Raw genomic sequence first — 22,407 nt, forward strand, 5'->3', positions numbered from 1 at the left:
ACTTTTCTCTGATTCTTAATTGGGCGCCAGGCGCGATAATCCGCGCCGCACAAAACTCGGAACACACTTGGTACACGACGGCTAATTACCCACTAGCCCGCCTCTACACAAAGTGGTAGAGGGGCAAGATGCTTTCGTTTCGCGGAACTGGAGAGGAGAGGTCTCGGCATTAAATAATCACGAATTTAATGAATATAAGAATAATATATTAACAGTCTAGAATTAACAGGTGAAAACAAAGAATACATGACAGCCGCCGAACACTATTCTCTCATGTGACTGTTCCATGATTCGGTATAATATTCGCGATATAAAGAAATTCATACGCTTTATCAAAGTCTATGACTCGGTATCAAACAATATAATACGTCTGATTCTACAGCGTTCAGGATAGATATTCGGCATAGTATGTCAAAATTCTTCGACGAACCCTGCACGCATCGTCGCGTCGCAGCTCGCGACACTTTCCCCGAGGGAGGAAACGGTAGACGAAAATATTAAATCTAGAAGACGGAGATCGACACGGCCCCGCTGTACGGTGACTCTAACCTCGGCAATTTTATCCGCGACTGCTCTTCGCTCTCCCACCGAACGCTCAGTAGGGTAATTATTCTATAATCTCTCACAAAATGCAGGGCCGGCCGCCTCCGTCCTTACCGCGTGGTCGAAGTGGTGGCCTTACAATTCTTTTTCTTCTTCTTTTGTCCACTGGATGTCCGTCTTAACAGGGACACAGTACCACGATTCAACGCTTATATAGAGCAACAGACGTGGAGGAATGACTGCGCTCTTCTTTCAAAAGAAATCTATTTCCTTTCGTCAATACTCTCACTCATCCAGAGACCAGCAGATACCTCCCAAACCGGGATCCTCATTCAATTCACTGACTCTTCCTTCCGCTCTCAGGGGAGGACCATCCACGCTCACCTGCAAGGACAATCTCTCGGCACGCAACTCAACAAGAGAAACTAAACCAAATTTTCCTCTAGTCTTATATTCCTATATTACTATCCAATACAAACTTGACCATCGCTCCAGCAATTGTCTTATTCAAAACAGTGATCAAATACTCTATCGTAAATGGAGCATAACACTTCTGCTCAAACAGTTTGCTATAAAGACTAACTCTAGTGTTGTTGAAATTCGGACATTCCCAAAAAATATGGTTAATGTCCTGGTAAAGGCAACCACAATCACAATCAGGCGATTCCCTCCAACCACATTTAAATTTAATAGCGTTAGTGTAGGGGAAACCCGTAATAATTCGCGAGAGAATACAGGAATGTTTTCTAGAAAATCTGAGCTTGGAGATAAGGGATATGTTCCAGTCCGTGAAATTGCTCATGTAATAGTTTCCAGTATTAAAATTAATTCTATTAAGAAATTCTGTATCTAAAAGTTCATATTCCCCTTTAAGAGACGATAGGACTTCCGAGTACAAAATATAATTAAGGTTTTGGCAGATTTCCCCAACCAAAGCACCATCTTTTGCGGCTTTATCCGCCTTCTCGTTACCCCCAATATTCTTATGAGCAGGACACCAGGTAAAACGAAATCTAATTCTCTGATCCTCAACCGTTCTTAGTTGTTCTCTTACCTTGGACAACCAGGGGCTAAGTTTAATACATGTATTTTTATATAAGTCATTTGCTGACTTAATAACATCCAAGTTGCTCTTAGAATCAGAGCAAATATTTACCTCCTTCCAATTATTATCTTAGGCTATCTCCATGGCCTTAGAAATTGCCACCGATTCCGCCGAAAAAGAACTCATAAAATTATTAAATTTGAATTTATAGAATCTCTCTAGACTCTAAACCGTGCAACCTACCAATGACCCACCATCCTCCAAGGGAGTTCTAGAACCATCTGTATACATTGTCACCTCCTCCCTCAACAGGCTATTTAAAGCAATGAGGTTGTTAAATGCATTATCAGGGTTGTTGCACAAGAGAGCCATCGCCCCAGATCTGAGGTTTACATCAATCTCCAAAGAAGCCAGGGACAGAGAAAAATCATGGGCCGGATGGACGTCCCATTGATATAAGATCTTCTCGAAAAAACGAACCCTTGACCATCTACTCATTATAAACGGAATGTTTCTGGACGCGACCTTCTTTGATTGAGTCCAAGCATGGTAATTTTTAATCTTATTGATAATAACATACCTCTTTAACAGGATTAACTTGCACAGGTATTTGTCTGATTTTATACTAGTTCTTCTTATTAAACTAAACTGATTACTAAAACTCCAAATCACCCTGTTTGGAGGAGTGGATCTGAAGATGCCCAATGCCGTTTTATATGCCTGACTCAGTGATTTTTCCAGGGATTCAATATAAGAACCTGCGGCGCTACAATACCACATACTATCCCATTCCAGTTGTGCTCCTATCGTAGCGTTGACAAATCTAATATTGTCCATCGCGCTGACTCCCCACGATGACCCCGCAATCCACTTCAAAATATTAGCCAATATATCCAATATATCCAATAGCCTTATTCTTCAGCCCTCTAATGTGGCTTTTCCACCTAAGACCGTCATCCAACGTCAAACAAAGATATTTGACTTCCTTTTGAATACAAATACTTCTATGATCCAGGTAAAGAATGTCATCATAATTCAGACGTTTTTTCCTGTTAAAGATTATACTCTGAGTTTTCTCCAAAGACAACTCAAGATCGATGGAATTGAGCCATTTTTCAATACTGATAAAAGATAAAGAAAGTGCTCTTTTGATAACTTCCAAATCCTTATCAACGCATACAATAGCAATATCGTCCGCAAATTGCAGTGCCTGACAATTATAGGGAATTTTCCATAGGATATCTTTTATATAAAGGTTAAAAAGAATAGGGCTTAAGGCTGATCCCTGCGGGAGGTCCCTCTGTAAGAGTCTGCATCCAAACCAGTGGCCGGACTCGAAGAAATTGGCAGTTCTTGAGCTCAAGAAATTCCTGAATAGAAGCTTATAATTAGTTGAAATCTCCAACTCATTAATCATTAAAAACAAAATTTGAGGGTTAACATTGTCATACGCCGATTTTACATCCAGCAGTAATGCACCCGACATCTCACCCTTCGCAAAAGCCATATAAATAGATAGATTCATTAATGCAAGACAATCATCGCACGACCTACCCCCCCCCCCCCCGAAACCAAATTGCGTGTTAGAAATCAGTTTACTCTCTTCCGCAAATCGACTGAATCTTTTAAGAATCAATTTTTCAAACATTTTGGCAGTAACTGAAGACAACAAAATAGGTCTAAAATATTCTTTATTTGGCTTGGGGATCAAGAAAACATCAACGGATTTCCATTCCTGAGGGAAGAATCCATCAGCCACAATTCTATTAAAAATTTCAAGTAATCGTTCAACAGCACTCATTGGCAACAGTTTTATAAGAGAGTTACCAATGCAATTAGGTCCCGGAGAACTCCGTACTTTTAACGCAGCGATACAAGACATAATTTCATAAAGTTTAAACGGAGCGAATAAATTGTTAGTGGGGGTAAACTCCCGGGGAGTTTCAAACAAGTTAGAAACCCACGACGGAATACTGTAACTAAGGTAGTTTTCCACCTTATGGGCTCTGAAAACACTCAGAGGGCCTGTTGGAGAAAGAAAAGCACTTCGTTTGAACGCATTTATTGTTTGCCAAAACGATCTAGGACCTGCTGATAAACTCATATTATTAACTAATGATTTGAAGCTTTGACTTTTTTCTTTTGAGCAGCTTTCTAGTTTCTTCCGATGCTCTTCTGTAAAGCAGCAAATTAACCCGTGAATGGTTCTCTCTGTTTCTTATACGCCAACCTTCTCTTTTCCACCGCCCGAGAGCACTCGCAATTCCACCAGGGCTTGAGTGTAGGTTTTTTTCTGCTATTTGACTTCTTAAAATTTATAAAATTAATACAACAATTCCCAGAATCGAAAACCGAGACTCTCCCTTCACCATCATATAGCCTAGCTCCAGAAAAAATGACACATCTTATTATTGTTGATGCCCAGGATTCAGATTGAGACGCACTAGTTAACTGATGATCCGAGGTGTCACCCAGTCTATCCATGCTCACTAGCTCAGCAAAACGATCTCACTTGACATACCGGATATATCCAATCTTTTCCTAGATCTAACATATTGTTTGTAGGACTTAGTTCCCGAATTCGCAACCAGATCCCCCAATACTAATAACAATATAATCTTTGCCAATACAATCCGGCCACAGAGACCAGGAAGCATCCGACCAAAGACTCCCCGAGACCAAGGTAAGGTCAGGAACACTTACATACTCAGAGTTCAATGAGATTCTGGTTAGGGAACCATCGTTAAGTATAATAAAAGGGGAATTATCAATACACTCTGCTAAACATCTCCCCGCCGTATTGGTTCGAGTAGACCCCCAGATTTCATTCTGAGAGTTTAGATCCCCACAGATACACACATCATATCTGTCAGACAGATTAGAGACCCTCTGGAAAAAACTGGAAAAAACAAAAATTTGGCTTTACTTAAAATTACATCAGGAGGTCTATATAGCGAGACCAATACAATCTTTTTCAACTCTTTTTCCCTTCTTATAATAGCTACGGCGATATACTCAAGCCCGAGATTATCTGGTAGGTTTAAATCAAAACAAACTGAGTCAAGACTTTTACTCACAAGAACCGCCGTACCACCTCCCGTTCTATTTCCAGCTCTATCAGATCTAAACGTAATATAGTCACTAAAATCGAAATTTATTCTCTCTTGTAACCATGTTTCCTGAAGGCATATAAGATCAAAATGTAACATTATATTAGAAAACTCTTGCTTTTTTCCCATAATTTCTTTACAATTCCATTGCAGAATCTTTAAAGCCATTGAAAATACAGAATAATTAAGAGCAAGGATGCCTTTCTATAGACTAGACGATCAGTAACTCTACAATTTATTAATAATTTTGGTTGCAGACAAGTAGCAGCGGAGGTCACGCCACCTTTCTTCGGCTGTTTTATCAGAACTAATCAAACCAGCAATCTGAGAAATTATTATTTCTGAATTAAGCTCCGCAATAGGGTCGACACTCTAAAACAAATTGATTAAGTCAGAGCCATGAACCGCATTAGACGCAACACCTTGAGTCATACTGCTTAGAATCTGAGCTTGGAGGGGAATAGGTTCCGCCCTGCCCCTGGAATTATGAGATGGAGCAATCGAAGAATCTGATTCGCCTCCTCCCCGGCCTCTGCAACAATTCTCGATGTCGGGGAGGGGGCATGATCGCCCGAGATGTGTCAAATAGTTCACCATCTCTTTTAAGTGAACGCATCTCAAGGACCCCAGCCCTAATGACTTCATTATTTATTGGAATTATTGACTCTATATTAGAAGAGGAGTCAACACTCGATCCATTTCTGCTAGCTGGGTCAAAGTTCGAACCCCTTCTTATTTGTGTACGCTTACCAAAATTATGAGCCGAACCCAACTCTATCTGGGCATTCCATCCAGCATACATCTGAGATTTAAACATTTTGCCAATTTGGAAGACACTCGTGATCTCTCTGTCCTTTATTGGTCTCTTGGCCTTGAAAGATGAGCAATTAACATAAGCCATAACATAATTTACAAGGTTATGGTATTGAAACGACGGACATGAATCATCAAAAGAGCCATGGAGGCCTCCACAATTAACACACTTGAAAATGTTACTTTTACAGTTCTCACTGGGATGATTTTCCCCACACTTCGGACATCTTAACTTTCCTCTACAGAATTTCGAGGAATAACCCCAACGACAGCAATTATTGCACTTTTTTATTTTATTAATAAACGGGAATATTTTATGCTTTACCTTGAAAAGATAGACAAATTCAAGCAATAGGTTAGCTTCAAAAATAATCTTAACTGAAGATGAGAGCTTAAGAGAGTTATCACTTCAATCCAGGTATTTTAATCTTTCAGTTCTGATCACTCTAAAAAATCTTTCATTAGGCCACTCAATTCCTGCCAGCATTTGCTCCTCAGTAGTTTCTGGAGATATATCACGAATTATACCTGTTCTAAATATTTTAAAATTAGTAATATATGCTAGCCAATTTTCCGGGATCAAATCTCTGTGATCCAGGAAATTATTCGCATCTTCAAACGTTCTAAAGCTGATACTAATCATATTTCTGCCCTTCTTTCTAATATTTAGAATGTTATTATAAACTTGTTTATACTTATTTTCATTCTTTCTCCTAAAAAGCATTTGGCCTATACTAATTGGGTGCAAATTACCTATATTTTTCCCTGATACTTCCATCAACGATTCTACAAAAACCAGGTACGGACCACCATTATCTACAGAATACCGATTTGCTAATTGAGTTTCTATGAAAGACACTCTAGCTGGTTTCACCAAATTATTAGGTAAAACATTATTAGGATCAGAGTCAGAAGCAAGAACAGTAGATATAATAACTTCACGGTCGATTCCTAGAGGGAATGGTTCCGAGACCAACAAATTTAGATCCGGTATGAGTTCTTGAGATTTTTTAGCTTTATTTAAATTATCTTGAAGAAGAGAAGTATTTTTTCTTTTATTGCTACTGACCAATTCCCTGTCGGAACTAACCGAACCTGGAGGCTTACCTTGAGAGGAGGAAATTTTTTTACTAGTTGGCTTATTATTACTCTTCGACATTTTAATCTCGTGTAAAATTTCTTTATACGTCAATTATCAATTTGTATCATCAATTTGATCAGGGTAACTTTATTTCTTACCATGTCAGGCAGAAAGAGCAAATATAAAAGTGAAAAGAGTCTGCCTAATCTCTTTTAATTATTACTAAATTATCACATGAATACTAGCAAGATCAAAAATCATTGTTATGCAGAGTTAATGTACATTTACTTAGCTAGTATGGTATAAAAGTGGACCATACTTCAGAAAATATTCAAACATCAAAGTCAAATAGAGTCCCTGAGTTGAGGTAAATATCAATTCAGTTTGATTTGGGGTAAATACCACTTTATTCAAGGCAACAAGAAGAAAACATAAGTTGACCTTGTTATTCACGATGTTGAGCACAGAGTATTTTAGAAAATTATGCGATTCATCTATATGTTCTATCATCCTAAATTATCTAGAAAAAATGCTACATTAATACTATCATACAAAAGATATCAAGCTAAGTTACAAAATTTTCTTGTTTAATTACGTGAATAAATAGGTTTTCAGGAAAAGTCCTGACAACTCTTGTGGATGATCTATAGTTAATAATTTTTTTTTTATAAATATAATAATAATAGAGTTTGATCAGAACAATGGGTAACGCTTTAATATAATATACCTGATTTTACATAAAGTTAGCTAGGCATACGTGAGATCGTTATAGCGAACCATGTGAGACGAGTTTTCTATTAAAAGAGACGGAAAATATTTCAACATAGACGAAATTCATTATCAGATAAGAATAGACAATTAAAGCGATGGTCAAGAGATACATATTATCTATGAATCATGTTATGCATGCAGACCTGTATAATTAATAACTAAAACTTGTTGAGCATAAGAGCCTGAGACGTACCTTTTCAGTCAGAGGGCTGTTTGAGTTAATAGGCTTCTTAGACTGTAGCTTTGGTTGATAGAAATTAGCAATAGAATCCTGATTTACTATCTCCTTCCAGTGTAAGGTCGCACATGTGCGTGGAAAAATTGAGCAAAGTAACAATCTCCCAAAATGGCCGACTAAAAGCCCGCAACCAGTAATCCGAACCTCATGGTAATTCCAGGGCAACAATTTCACGTGATACGTGGCGTTATTCCACCACTGCCATCTCCATTCCGTTTGATCACTAACAAGAGACGAGGAGTCGAATCTTGTAAATTTACTGTTGTTTAATACAATTTCACTTGATTAACTTGTGACCACGTCTTATTTCAGCGGCTCCCCAGAACGAAGTCCCCGGTCTTACAGTCTATGCGACGTCGTCGGTGACCGCTCCCGATGTCGTCTCGCTAAACAGTGAGACGGCGTGAGCGAGCTGGGACACCGTAGACATCGATTAGGATCTGCGCATTGTCCTTGCGCATCGATCCGCGCATCAACCCGCGCGCAGGAATCTTTAGTTCAGACAATAGGCAGTTTTACCTTACAAAAGGTCAAGGAAATTTTATACTTGGCATAGTTTTTAGGTTTAGCATACTAATTAATACTTTGAGTTTTTGAAACATTGCCGCTCGCGCTGCCATATTGAAAAAATGGAGCAAAAAATCACTGTTTTACAAATATTTCATCTCCGGTGTGAGATACGTGAAAAATAGTTATTATAAAAAATGTAAAGCATAAAATTCTCTACATACATTTTATGTTGTAACTTTTTTTTTCTCAGATCAATAGTTTCCGAAATACAATGCGATAAAGTGGAGTATTTTTTCCAATTTGTCAGAATATTTCATTTTTCTCTGAAAACTATCTCGGAAACTATTGATCTGAGAAAAAAAATATTAGAACATAAAATGTAGAGAATTTTATGCTTTACATTTTTTATAATAACTATTTTTCACATATCTCACACTGGAGACGAGATATTCGTGAAAGTGATTTTTTGCTCCATTTTTTCAATATGGCGGCCCGAGCGGCAACGTTTCAAGATTAAAAACTCAGAGTATTAATTAGTATGCTAAACCTAAGAACTAGGCCAAGTATAAAATTTCCTTGATCTTTTACAAGGTAAAGCCCTTTTTATGTCTCTATTGCCTGGACTACTTTCTGTCGATAGGGCGTCGCTTTCTTCTTTCCGCTTCTGCGGGTCGAGAGCGCCTCCCGTCGTGACGCCGCGCAATTTGAAAAACGCCGCTGGTCTTCACGATGGCCTGTTGCAAGATCTTTATCTCCTGGCGAGGTTGGCTCGAGGTTGATCAAGTCCCAGCCTTCCCAATGTCGATCATCGTTGACCACTCCGGCTGGGGTCCTCCGGCTCCACGGGGTGGGAGGGCGCATGCTGATTTCCCCGGCATCGTCCTCGGAAGCGCCCAGCTCCTTTCGACCCGCTCTCGCCTTCCCGGTTCCTAAAAGAAGGTGACATACGATAGCGACAGCCTCACGATCCTCCACTCTTATGCCATGATAACTTCGATCGTATATTTGCCCTGGTGGCTTTTCAATAGTCCGGGATTCCGCCGCTCAGCCGCTCTCATAATTCCCCTCGCTGTCCCTCGACATCTGCTCCTTTATTACATGGGATCCGGCACACCACTTCCCCTGCGGATCGCGCCTCTCGCTTGTCGGATTTTTAAATATCTTATCATAATATTTAACAGAAAAGGGGAGACCGCCCTCCCGCTCAGGGTAAGGAGCGGTCTCAAATGACCTATCCCGATCGGGCCACCTCGGCCCTTGTGACAGACGAAAAACGTCATTTCACAATATATGCACATACACTGGAACCCCGCGTTAGCGTACTCCGCGTTAGCGTACTCCGCGTTAGCGGAAACTATCCCCTCCATATGCACTCGGCCCACATGAGTAGCGTGTGTGGGGATAGCAATGCAGTCACGTAGTATGTAAGCAGTTACGACATATTCTTAAAGATTTGTGCAAGATTTTAATCTGTAATTAATTCATTTAAGACTAAGAAATGGCTAATATTTTTTTAAATTTAAAAATTTATTATTTTGTCTACATGGTCATTAAAAATTGTCTCAAAAAATTGTTTCAAAATATTATTCGTGTAATATAAATAAAAATATATTTTTATATAAATTTTTATTTAAAAAATTCACGCACATGTAAATAAAATAGCCAACACTAATTTAAAATAAATTGTTTAAATGTAATCACATAAAAAAAGAAACACCGATTGCAATCAAAGCTGGATTTCTAATTTGATAATATTTTATTTATAAATTATATGTTGGAAAATAATAATAAATTAAAAGTGTAGGGAATATAAGATATTCGGGAATGTAATTTATTACAGAGGTACGAGATGTGAGTTTTTCGGACGGCTATAGATACGATTGACTTGATCTGAGACGCGCTGCTTGCAATTTTATGATTGAATACATTTAGTCTTAAGCGTAAACATTAACTGGTTAGATGGCAATACCGTTACGTCCCTGAATTTCACGGAGTGGGAGTGAAACCAAGCAATAGGAGATAACCCCGCGTTAGCGGACCAGAGCCCCAAACAGTCCGCTAACGCGGGGTTCCACTGTACGTATATGTATAGGCATACTACACTGTTATTCTCCGCCCTCCCTCCCTTTAACTCTCTCCCCCCTCCCTCCCTCCCCCCCTCTCTCTCTCAATTTAACAATAACATTTTCTAGCACAATAATTATAATTTATTTATATGTGTAAATAACTTTATATGACTTCTTACTTTTTCTTATTATTTCATAACTACTTCTAATTTTCTCTCTCTCTCTCTCTTTCTCTCTCTCTCTCTCTCTCTCTCTCTCTCTCTCTCTCTCTCTCTCTCTTTCTCTCTCTCCTTAGTCGTTCACTCATTTTTCTTTTTCTATTCTTCTACTTAAGATTCAAATAAAGTGTTTCTTCTTCTTTTTCTTTTAATATGATAACTACAAATAAACCATAACACAAAGTATTAACTTATCTCAGAATATTTATTTCCATAAAAAATAAAAATTTTGTGTAATATACTGATTGTATAACGCATAGTGTTATACTAATCTTCAAATTAGGCACAGCTGTATTTTCCTTCACGATGTAATCCACGATAGGCACATTTTAAAAATTAATTAAAATATAATCAGAAAAGAAAACAAAACCAATATAACTTTGTTTTGTCATTTTAATTCAATCTCATTGTCAGTCTCAATCTTTAATTTGATATGATATGGATACTTCAAAATTGTCTTAAGAATCTTCATATATATTTATTTAAAAAAAATAAAATACCTGTCACTACAAAATAAGTAAAATCACAACAAAATTACTTTTTAAAAAGAAAGTATTAAAAAGCGCCAAATATACGCGCGCAAGAAACACTCAAAAATCTATTCTTGTACAAAATAATTTTAATTTGGCATTACAAATGTACAAAATTTCAATAAAATTATCTTTTCCCCCAAAAAGAACAAAAATATTTTTTCTTTACAAAAGTAATAATATAAAGAAAATGTGCCAACTATGAAAACAAATGGATATTTATATGAACTAGAACATCTACTTTTACAAATAATTATTTATATACATATACATTACAATAAATATTTTACTACCAAAACTTGGCGCCGCTGAACCAAATAATGGTGCACTTTCTTCATATCATTTGCTTTAATACAAAATCGCTTTCTTACAATTTAACTTACATAGTCGATAAAATAAAGAGAATGTTGTGGTTCTAATCTTGGGTTTATAAACGTATAAAATATAAACAAGCAATTGGAGTCGTGTGGACTAGCGGTGAGAGAGCTATTGTGTAGAACAAGGGATCCCGAGTTCGAAACCAGCCAGCGCTACTTTAATTTTTCAGTCGCTTACAACTTCAGAAGTGGGATAACAATTCATGTTCCCTCAGCTAGGAGGACTAGAAGGAGAGCTGTGACCGTCGTTCGTGGAGGAGAGGTGTAACTTTCGTTAGAGGATTCGCTTACCCCTCGGGTCAGGGAGGCCCTTTCGTGAAGGGGGGATAAGGTTTCCGAGTTGGTCAACATACGTGGCTGCCAAGGGCGGGCGTAGAGCGGGAGATTCACGTGACTGTGGGCCAGTATGAAGACGATTTGTGTGACTACTGTGCGGGCGTGAGAAGGAAACTCACTGCGGAGTCAATTTGTGGAAAGTCACACACTCAGAGAAAATGAACTTTGGAAACAGCCGCCATCAAGAGAAAGACATTCGAGGACGAATGTAAAAGTCAAAATAGCCGAGCTGTAGTCGATAAAATAGAGAGGATCTTGTGGTTCTAATCTTGGGTTCATAAGGGTACAAAATATAAACAAGAGCAGTTGGAGTCGTGTGGACTAGCGGTGAGAGAGCTATCGTGTAGAGCAAGGGATCCCGAGTTCGAAACCAACCAGCGCTCCTTTAATTTTTCAGTCGCTTACAATACTAAAATAATTACTTAAAATGACAATTTTTTACAATCGAAATCGTAATAGCGTTATATACGTATAACATTATATATGCACGTGAGAAAGAAAGAGAGAGAGAGAGAGAGAGAGAGAGAGAGAGAGAGAGAAAGAGAAAGAAAAAGAGGGAAAGAAAAACAGAGAGAGATTGAAACGTACGCACGCACAAGAGATTTAGATATTAAAAATCGCTTCTTTATAAACAAAGTTATATACTAAACGGGAGCGTCCCAGATGCGCACAGTAATAAACGGGCACAGCAAGCTGAGTGAAACGGACACAGACCAAATGCACACGGACCAAACGGACACAATAACCTACAAACTTACCACATGGGTCGCGACTTTTCGGGCACCTCTACCGACGGGGTGGGTGCGGGGGGGGGGGGGGAAGTCCCCCCTCGCACCCCCCGTGTGTGTGTGTGTGTGTGCGTGCGTGCGCGTGTGTGTGTGCGTGCGTGCATGTGTGTGTGTGTGTGTGTGTGTGTGTGTGTGTGTGTGTGTGTGTGTGTGTGTGTGTGTGTGTGTGTGTGTGTGTGTGTGTAAAGCATTCTCTGCATCACATAGGTTTGCGACTGTGCGCATTTGGTCCGTGTGCATTTGGTCTGTGCGCATTTGGTCTGTGCGCATTTGGTCTGTGTCCGTTTCACTCAGCCTGCTGTGTCCGTTTATTACTGTGCGCATCTGGGACTCACTCTACTAAACACACACATACACACGTACACACATAACAGATGTACGCACAAAAAAAAACTAGTAAATAATTCGGTTTAGCGGCGCCAAGTTTACGTAATAAAATATTTATTTGTAATATTTGTACAAATAATTATTTGTAAAAGTAAATGTTCTAGTTCGTTTAAACATCTTTTTTTTTCATAGTTAGCGCACTTTCTTTATATCATTATTTTTGTAGAGAAAATATTTTTGTTCTTTTTTGAGAAAAGATAATTTTATTAAAATTTCATACATTTGTAATACAAAATTAAAATTATTTTGTACAAGAACAAATTTTTGAGAGCGTTTCTTACGCGCGTATACTTGGCGCTTTTTTATACCTTTTTTTTAAAAGTAATTTTGTTATATATATATTGGATACTCGCTGCCCAGAATAGTTTTCAATTAAAATATTTCTATAAGAGCTCAAATAAAAGATATAAAATTAAGCCTTTGGCACACGATACAACTTTTCATGCTAGATCGCATACGAGGCGTCTTAATACGTATCCTGACTGGCTCGGATAATTGTCACCAATCGTAAGCCAATGAGGATACGTAGTGAGACGCCTCGTATGCGATCTAGCATGAAAAATCGTATCATGTGTCAAAGGCTTTAAACTTTAAAGTATTATGTGGCCCCCTGCGATTCAAAATGGCTGCTCTAATATGGCGGATGTAATGCGCAAAATGGCAGAAAATCTGTATATTTTAACATTTATCAATAAATGTTAAAAATTTTTCTGCTTTCTCTTCTTAAGAAATATCAATTTTTTATTTTTTCCTAAATAGAGCAAATTTTTTCATAAGTTCCATGTATTATTTCGCATATATAAAAATCAGTAAAAAACTATAAATTTGTATTTATATAAATATAGTTTAACTACATATGTTGTTGATCTTTCTGACAATATATATTGAATTAATCTGTAATAAATATTATATATTCAAGTATTAAGCATCACATTCATGGATTATCACGAAGTATCAGTTCACATACAATCTTCGAAGTTAAGCAACATTGCCGATGGCTGACGAAAGTATAGATAATCGTTTTTCCGATTGCAGAAGTTAAACAATGTTATAAATGTAACTATATGGCTTGGGTAAGCGCATATACAAGATTATTGCAAAAATTAAGCAACACTAATACAGCAATAAAAAAGCAATACAGAAATAGTCCAAATTTTTTCAATTTTTTTACTATATTTGCTATTCTAGAATAATTATATAAGTCTCAGACTGACTAAACAGCGTTTTTCAATAGTGTAAACAATATTTAAGCAATATGTAGACAGATATTTGACTAAAAAAGATCTAAAAATAAGACTAGTGGATGTCCAAAACGCATCTAAAACAAGTCCAATATAAGTCTAATTTCTGTCTATATTTAGTCAAATTGGTCCGCCAGGGATATAAACAAAACAATCAAAATAGATAATTCAAAATCAAATCATCGATAATTCGAAATTCTCAAACTATTCAAATTCAAATCTTTTAGAAAACGAATCAAATCCAATCATATTCGATTCGAATTTAAGCCATTCGCAAATCTCTAATTTATATATTACATACTTTAATATATATTATATCCATACACAGCATACCTTAAACTATTCAAGTTCTGTTTACATACTTTTGCCAGCATATGATATTCCGGATGCATGTAAGTCATAACAAAATGTTGTGCCATTAATTGTACGTGTTGCTGAAATTGTGTGGCTAATAAAAGACGTTGTTCAAAATTTACCAATGCTGGCAGCTCAGGTTCTGCAAGGGCCGGTACCACCGAGCATTTCTAAAAGCAATGAATTAGAACTTCTTTACTACTAGTTTTTGTTTTTTCACAAAAACTTGCATTTGTGTTTAAATATAACTTAAGAATAGGAAAAGTTTGAAGTAATTAGTTAAAGCTTTCCCCAAAAATAATTACCATACAATTTACCGATTCTAAAAAATAGAGCAGAGAAGGGAGTTATAAACCATCATTTTGTTTTATTTAACCCAACAAATATGTATATGACGCACGCACGCACACACATATAATTCTTGTTAATACAAGTTTGTTACCCATAAAGTTCTACCAATCATGTTATAAACAAAAGTTCTTCGGATAGTTCTTAAGATAGTTCTTAGTGCCTAATAATAACACTAGTTTACACCTAAAAATTATTTCAAACCAGACAAGATGTTTCTAATCGATTTTTAAGTGCTGAAAATGATGCCGTAATTCACATTTCACCAGTACGTTAAGTTTCTAAAATAATTAAGGTTTAATACGTAAAAGATGGCATTTGTAATGCTTGAGATTTTTCTGTAAAAAAAGTTAATTCCAATGGAACTTGTAAGAGTTGCCAGCAGTAAAGAAATAATAATAGAATTCTTGATAATGACTAATCTGGCAATAATTTATTAATAAGAAAAAACAACTCTTTCCATAGACAAAGGTTGAGGAGTGCAGATGTGCTTTCTAACACATCTCTCAAAACAACACTGATCCATTTTTGCGAAATTAAATACGACAGACATTCAATGTATGCATTGTAAATTAAATAAGATATTGTTGCTTTTTATAAATTTTTCATATCGTTTTATTAATCTTAATTAATTGAGTTTGTGATAATTTCCATGTTAAAATTGCTTGGTAACTACATGTTCCTCTGTAATTTTAGATTCACTTGAAAAGAGCCAGAAAGCGTCTGGCCAAAACGTTGTAAGTTTCTTCTTATTAATAAAGTATTGCCAGACTAGTCATTATCAAGCATTCTATTATTTAAAAAAGTTAATGTTATCTAGAAATTCTAATACAATGTCATAAATGTTCATCTTCTACAAAATGCATTTTTTACTTAAACTAGAACACTACATTGCGCGCGCCATTTAGCCTTTTTATATTGAACGTTGCACTTATTCTTCTTCTGTATTTATATTCAGTTTATATAGCTACACTTTTATATGTAATTTTATGTTTATATATAATTTTATTTTCGAATGTTTTTCATTAATTCTTATTTCTTCTCTCTAAAACTCTCTTTCTCACTCGCTGTGTCTCCTTCTAATTACTTGCCAAACGTAATCTCTTGCTCTATATTTTCATGTTGTTTAATATTACTCTCACACACTTTACCTTATTTACCCCCCCCCCTCTCTCTCTCTCTCTCCTTCTCCCTCCTTCTCTCCCTCTCTACTTCCCTCCCTCCCTAAAATTTGCGACGTAGCTTTCCTTCGGGAACCGCCAGGTCGAAAGGGGCCTGTCCAATTAATCGGTAATGACTATTAATGCTAACTGGTAACGCTTTCTCAACGAAATCGGTAGCTCACGAGAACGGTATCTACGAAATATTGCCTGAAAAGGCTCTCTCAACGATATCGGTAACTCGCGAAAACGGTATCTTCGAAATATTATATATTTTGGGCGCCAGGCGCGGATTTCCGCGCCACACAATAATTTACGATAATTCGGTAGCCAAAAAGCGTTACGAAAGATTATTACGCGAAATGTCAAATTCTTAGATACCTAATATTATACTTTATTATTACAGCACCTTCTATCTCTTACACTCAAACTCTCTCTTTCACACTAATCTTTTTTTCTTTCTCTATCAAATTTCTTTCATTTTTCAAATACGGCAACCAGCTCTCTTTCTCTTTTTCAATCAAATTTTGTTTCTCAAATATTTCTTTCTCTTTCAAATACGGCAAACTGTCAAAAGTTTGACAGCCGCAAACGACAGAGTCAAGCAAGTCACACAGCACAAACTTGACAACCAACAACCAATCGCGGAAAAGCGGTGACAAAATAAATAACACTCCTTTTTAAAAAGTGGATTATTTTTTCAGCCATACTATAAAAATGCAATAAGACATTTCGTCTGGTTTAAAATAATAAAAAAAATTTTTCTGTAAACTAGTGTAACCTATGACTTTTTATAATTTCCAACTCATGCAAACTACGCACCACATATTCATCGATCAACATAATCTTTACATAAAACAAGAATTAATCATAAATTGATAAATTGATAAATTGGAACACAATGCACAAATAAGCATTTTTATTATAAATTATTAAATATATTTTAATTTTAAATTTTTTAAATAATTGTAATTTTATTTGTATAATTTGTATTAAAAAATATAATCATGTGTAAGATTTCCCTCCCTGAACAAATGTAAAGAAATTATTGTGAAAAATAACATCTCAGCCAAAAGGCTTTTTTTTTTAAACTTCAAAACTTTAAAACTTTAAATTCTTTTAAAATTTCGATTATTTGAAATTGTCGAAAGTAACAACTCTAGTTAAAGTTCCTTAAAAAAACTCTAATTGTAACTTTGTTATAAACTTTGACTATATAAGTATGGACTGCTAGCAGTCCGTAGTCAACATCTGCAGCGCTACAAGAAACCAAACGAGAGAACGGCGAACTGATGTACGCTATCACAGTTAAGTGTGCATATATACGTATCTATACTGTGACGTTATGCTCGTAATCGACACACACTTACATGTGATAAATCTCTATACTGCGCACATATTTGAACATAACCTCATGGCATTTAAAACTCCCGGGTTTTTAGTATTTGGTAGCGCTGCAGATCGTTGTCATGTTGGATACGGAACCTCTCACTTGCTCTAATGGGAAAAATAGGCTGCTAGCAGTCCATACTTATATAGTCAAAGGTTATAAATAATAAATTATTTCTCAACTTTAAATAATTTTTCTTACCATAGTATTACTTTCTATCGGTTGTATTGTATTATCTACAACTTTTCTCTTTTTCGATACTTCTTCTTGTTCTTGTGTTGAGAACATCAAGGTTAATTCAAGTAATTCTGCAATTAAATCATACTGTTCCTTACGAGGAACTTCTACAGCTCTATCTGTTCTAAGCTCCTCCTTGTCCACTAATAATATATGTTCCACACAGTTAGAAATATTGATTAATATAAAATAATTAATTGTTATACACAGAAAAATATATATTAAAAAAAAGAAACTTTTTAATAATAATAAAAATAATTATCATTCCAAAAAGAATGCATACATAAATCTGTTTCTTCATCCTCCAAGATGTTATATTCAGGATCTGCTTCTGGATCATCTTCCATAGTTGGTTCTTGCGTCAAAGGTTGTGTAAATTCTTTCAGAAAGTTATCCCAATCTTCATCTTCATGTTCACATTCCCAATCTTCGGTCATATCAGCAGTTATATCAGGTGGTACGAATGCTTGCTCTATTTCCTCCAAAGAAGTTTCACTTAACGATAACTTGGAGCGTGTTCTTTGACCAATACTTTCTTCTTCCGTTACTTGTGGAATACTTAAAAATAATTCGTCAATTATTATTAAAATAAGTTGATATTCATAGACATCTTATACAAGCAAAAAAAATTGCACTACTCGGCAAAAAAATTTTGGTCAAGTAACGCAAACTAGAATAGATGTTTCCTATAGTTTTTGATATACTTAATTCAAATTTGTAAATAAAATATTCTAGTGCATTAAACTTTTGAGAAAAATAAGATTGAAAATGTACTCAGTATCTTTTTTCTTACATTTCTGATATAATAGATTTTTATTTACAGATGTAGTTTTAGCGTGTTAAAAGTTATACGACCTATGAAACACCTATTCTGATTAAAGTTAATTGATTAAAACTTTTTGTTGACCAGTGTTATCAGAGTATTTGCTTTAATTTTCTAAAAAAATTCCTGGATTTCTCAAAAATTTTATTAAAAATTCGAAGATTAGAAATTTTTTAATATTTCTTAATCACAAAGAAAAGTTACTTAAATTTTGTTAAATATTAACACTAGAACAACCAACTCGTCAAAATGACGAGTTTCAGATTTCTTAAATTATAAAACTATTGAGATGATTTTTGTCAGACTTCTTATTTTTGGTTCAACTATTTAAATATCAAAGAAATTAAAATTAATATTTAAGTTTTAAATTAAAAAATGATAGAAATAAGTATACATTTAATACCAATTGCTTTTTAATATTGTTTTAATTATCAATAAATACTAAAAAAAATAAATATAAATATGAATTAAATGACATAAAAATCTTGTTTACAATGCACAAATCTAAGGCCTGTTCTTTTTTGCTATGTTGCTGCATTGGTGCAATAAGTTAAAATGAGAAAAAATATACTTGTCTTACCTTGCACCAGTGCAGCAGTGCAGCGAAAAAGAACAAGACACTAGTTAAAAATACGGAATCCAAAATAATGATTAGGAATAATGATAATTATGGAACAAACGCAAGAACAATTTGGAATGCAATATATTATCTTCTATCATTGTTTTTTAAATAAAAATTTGTAAAACCACACAAGAATGTACTTATAGCTAATCCATTGTCAACATTTTGAAGCTTATCAAGAAAAAAAAAATTAAAGAAATAATTTTATCAGGGAAAATTTATATTTAAAAGTTTTTCTTTCAATATCGATTAAAAATCCATGATTTTTAAAGATAATTAAATTGTTAGAAAATTCTAGGTTTTCTTGATTTTTTGTTGGTAAACATCCATGTTATTAAAAACTCCTGTTACAATAAATCTATAATATATTCCACACATACGCAGGTATTTTAAAAACGCCTTTGGAATCATATTGTATATGCGATATTTTTTGTTCAGAAGAGGTTACATCCCTATGTGTTGTTACTAATAATTGTGTGTTGATATCGCTACTTGATGTATGTTCCACTTCTTTATCATCATCACTCTGCTTATCATGTTCAGGATTATATTCCTCATCAGATGAATCTTCTGGTAATTCCTCCTGAATCAAAGCTTGTACTTCCGAAGAAGTGTTCTGCGCTGTAGTAATAGGCCATGGTATATTGACTTTTGCAGCTGCTAATTTTCTATAAAAAAAAATTAAAAGTCACAAATCTAATTAGCTGAACACAAGATATTCAAAGTTATTGATATATTTTATCAAATTCATTATATATTATATAATACTTTTATAGAAAACTCAAATTTGAAAATTAAAAAATCTTTGCTAGTAATTTTCATGGAAAACAAACTTGGAAAAGTTAAAAAATTAAAAAATTCACTGGTCTGTTATGAACAAAATCTCTTGTAATTGAAAGAAAATTTTTAATAAGTTTTTTTTCAGAATTTTTTAATCTTTGGAATTAAATTATTGATAATAGTATAAATCATAATAGTATAAACATAAAAAAATAAGTTTTAAAGAAAATTTTATTAAAAATAAGAAAATAATAAAAAGTAATATACATAATATGTAATATTTTTATAAATTTGTCATTATTTATTTACCATTTCACGATTTACTTGAACTACTTTTATTCTGATCTATTTGTTATAGAATATTAAATTTTAATAAATTCTACTAAACATAATAACATTAAATTTATTCATTAAGTCTTCATTAAGTTTAAGTTTTACTGGATTCTTCATAATCTTAATATCTTTCAAAAATTAGAATATAGAATCAGAAATTTTGTATTAAATTCTCATTAAATTTAAAGAAAATAGTATTAAAAATGTCGATTAAAACAAATTTTCATATTTAAATCTGTAATATTTTAATGCTATTTATTCTAATTTCCATCATGATAAGAATTTTTGTTTTTTCTAAAAAATTTAATATTTTATAAATTTGTAGTAAATCAAACTTCCATATTCTACAATTAATGATTTTATTATATTTTACAACTATGTATCGTAAACATTACAAACACAAATAACAAAATAATTAAGTCAGCAATCTAAGATACATACTTGGCTTTAGCTCTTGTGAGCTTAGGGCCGATATCATTTTCTGTATCCTGAAGCCATTTTTGTACCATTGTCATTAAATGTTCGTAAGGAATTACGTGTTTCAAAATATTTTTAACATTAGTAGCAGTTAAATTCGTTTTGGCAGCTTCAGCATCGAGTTGCCTTTCAATTTCCTCTTCCATTTCATTAAGCACCGATGCTTCTTCAACAGTTTCTCTTTTATGCTTACTAGATGGTTCATAATTATCCACTTCAGATATATCGATTTGTAAGTCAGCATTTTCGGAATCAGTCGAATTTTCGCTATTAACATCGTTAAAATCGAAATTAATTGAAAAAGATAGATTGCATTTTCTGGGTGATTCGGTGAAGGGAATGGAAGCTGTCAATACATCGGTGTCATTCTGCACAAACTTGGTTGTGGATTCGTCCATTTTAAAGAAAATAATAAAATTGATTAAGTTTACACGAAATTATACATTCCAATTGTATTATGTTTATTTTCTTGACATTGCTTGACAATGACATACGTCTTTCAACATAACGTAATATATAACCAAAGAAAATATACTAAGTATATAACAGTAAAGGCTATGGGTACCATTAAGGTGCAAATTCATGAGAAAGCCAGCGTTGATCGTCGACACGTGACGTCACTTTGCTCTAGTGAATTTAAGCTGATCAGCCAATGATTAAACACATTCACTAGTTATTTACTATTTAATACGCATACCAAGGCTGCGTTCCGATATGTAGAGCACTAGAAAAGTAGGTATTCTCACGTCTGCCATTTTTCTTCAAACTAGCAAGTAACTAGCATGAAAAGTTAGATATGTTTTGTACATTGTATACGTCAATAATGTTTGAAAACGCCAAACTTTATGCGACAATAAAACGAAGACATGATATTTATAATCTTGAGACTGTAAGGGTGACGTCCCATGGCGCGTATTGCGATACGCGCGTATCGGGCGTATTAAATTTCGACCAATGACAGACGATCCGCCGTTTTTGATACGTTGACGATCCGCGGAAATTCATAATCGAGCGGATTGCACACATATATATGCACAGTCGTATAATGTTACATGGCGTGTGCACTGGGCGGTGTATATAATTTACTTCTTTTTACTATAACCTCTTCAGATTTATGAGTACTACGCGTGGTACTCCTTCTTGTCACTTTTTGTGTACTTCTTATGGGCACGAAAAGGTTAGAAATGGCCACGCATGCTTGTGTGTGTGTATGTTCGATACGCCGAAATGTGGCTCTTATGTCCCATGGAGCGGATTACGCGGAAGCAGAATCAGCGGATCACTAATCACGGGATCGTTCTAATAGAACCTTTTCAAAAATTCCGTTGAAACAGTCCCATGATTGGTGATCCGCTCGTTCCGCTTCCGCGTAATCCGCTTCATGGGACATAAGAGACATATTTCGGCGTACTGAAAGCAGCGGAATGTCTGTGATTGGTTGCAGAGTTCGATACGCCCGATACGCGCGTATTGCGATACGCGCGTATCGGGCGTATTAAATTTCGACCAATGACAGACGATCCGCCGTTTTTGATACGTTGACGATCCGCGGAAATTCATAATCGAGCGGATCGCACACATATATATGCACAGTCGTATAATGTTACATGGCGTGTGCACTGGGCGGTGTATATAATTTACTTCTTTTTACTATAACCTCTTCAGATTTATGAGTACTACGCGTGGTACTCCTTCTTGTCACTTTTTGTGTACTTCTTATGGGCACGAAAAGGTTAGAAATGGCCACGCATGCTTGTGTGTGTGTATGTTCGATACGCCGAAATGTGGCTCTTATGTCCCATGGAGCGGATTACGCGGAAGCAGAATCA

At 35.1% G+C, this 22,407-nt stretch overlaps 1 protein-coding gene and 1 long non-coding RNA gene across 5 annotated transcripts in view; both read right to left on the reverse strand.

The window, feature by feature from the left end:
- LOC105834196 overlaps window positions 1–21,155 on the reverse strand; it is a 99,262-nt gene extending 78,107 nt beyond the window's left edge. The window contains exons 1-5 of one of the 4 annotated variants that reach the window (XM_036291294.1): window positions 20,543–21,155; window positions 19,369–19,656; window positions 17,827–18,101; window positions 17,508–17,686; window positions 14,417–14,578 (exon numbers count right to left, since the gene is read on the reverse strand). In XM_036291294.1, coding sequence (XP_036147187.1) covers window positions 14,417–14,578; window positions 17,508–17,686; window positions 17,827–18,101; window positions 19,369–19,656; window positions 20,543–20,976 — 1,338 coding nt within the window. In that variant the 5' untranslated portion in view covers window positions 20,977–21,155. Of the gene's footprint in view, window positions 1–14,387; window positions 14,579–17,507; window positions 17,687–17,826; window positions 18,102–18,946; window positions 19,340–19,368; window positions 19,657–20,542 lie in introns of those variants that run through there. The other 3 variants (XM_036291293.1, XM_036291292.1, XM_036291295.1) reach the window with 3 other exon arrangements.
- On the reverse strand, window positions 185–8,522 carry LOC118647086. Its single transcript, XR_004964394.1, has 2 exons — window positions 7,557–8,522; window positions 185–927 (listed from the first exon to the last, which is right to left on the reverse strand). It is a non-coding gene; the product is annotated as an uncharacterized LOC118647086 (long non-coding RNA).
- Window positions 21,156–22,407: the final 1,252 nt, after the last annotated feature.

The sequence above is a fragment of the Monomorium pharaonis genome, chromosome 8 (genome assembly GCF_013373865.1).
Source record: "Monomorium pharaonis isolate MP-MQ-018 chromosome 8, ASM1337386v2, whole genome shotgun sequence".
NCBI lineage: Eukaryota > Metazoa > Arthropoda > Insecta > Hymenoptera > Formicidae > Monomorium > Monomorium pharaonis.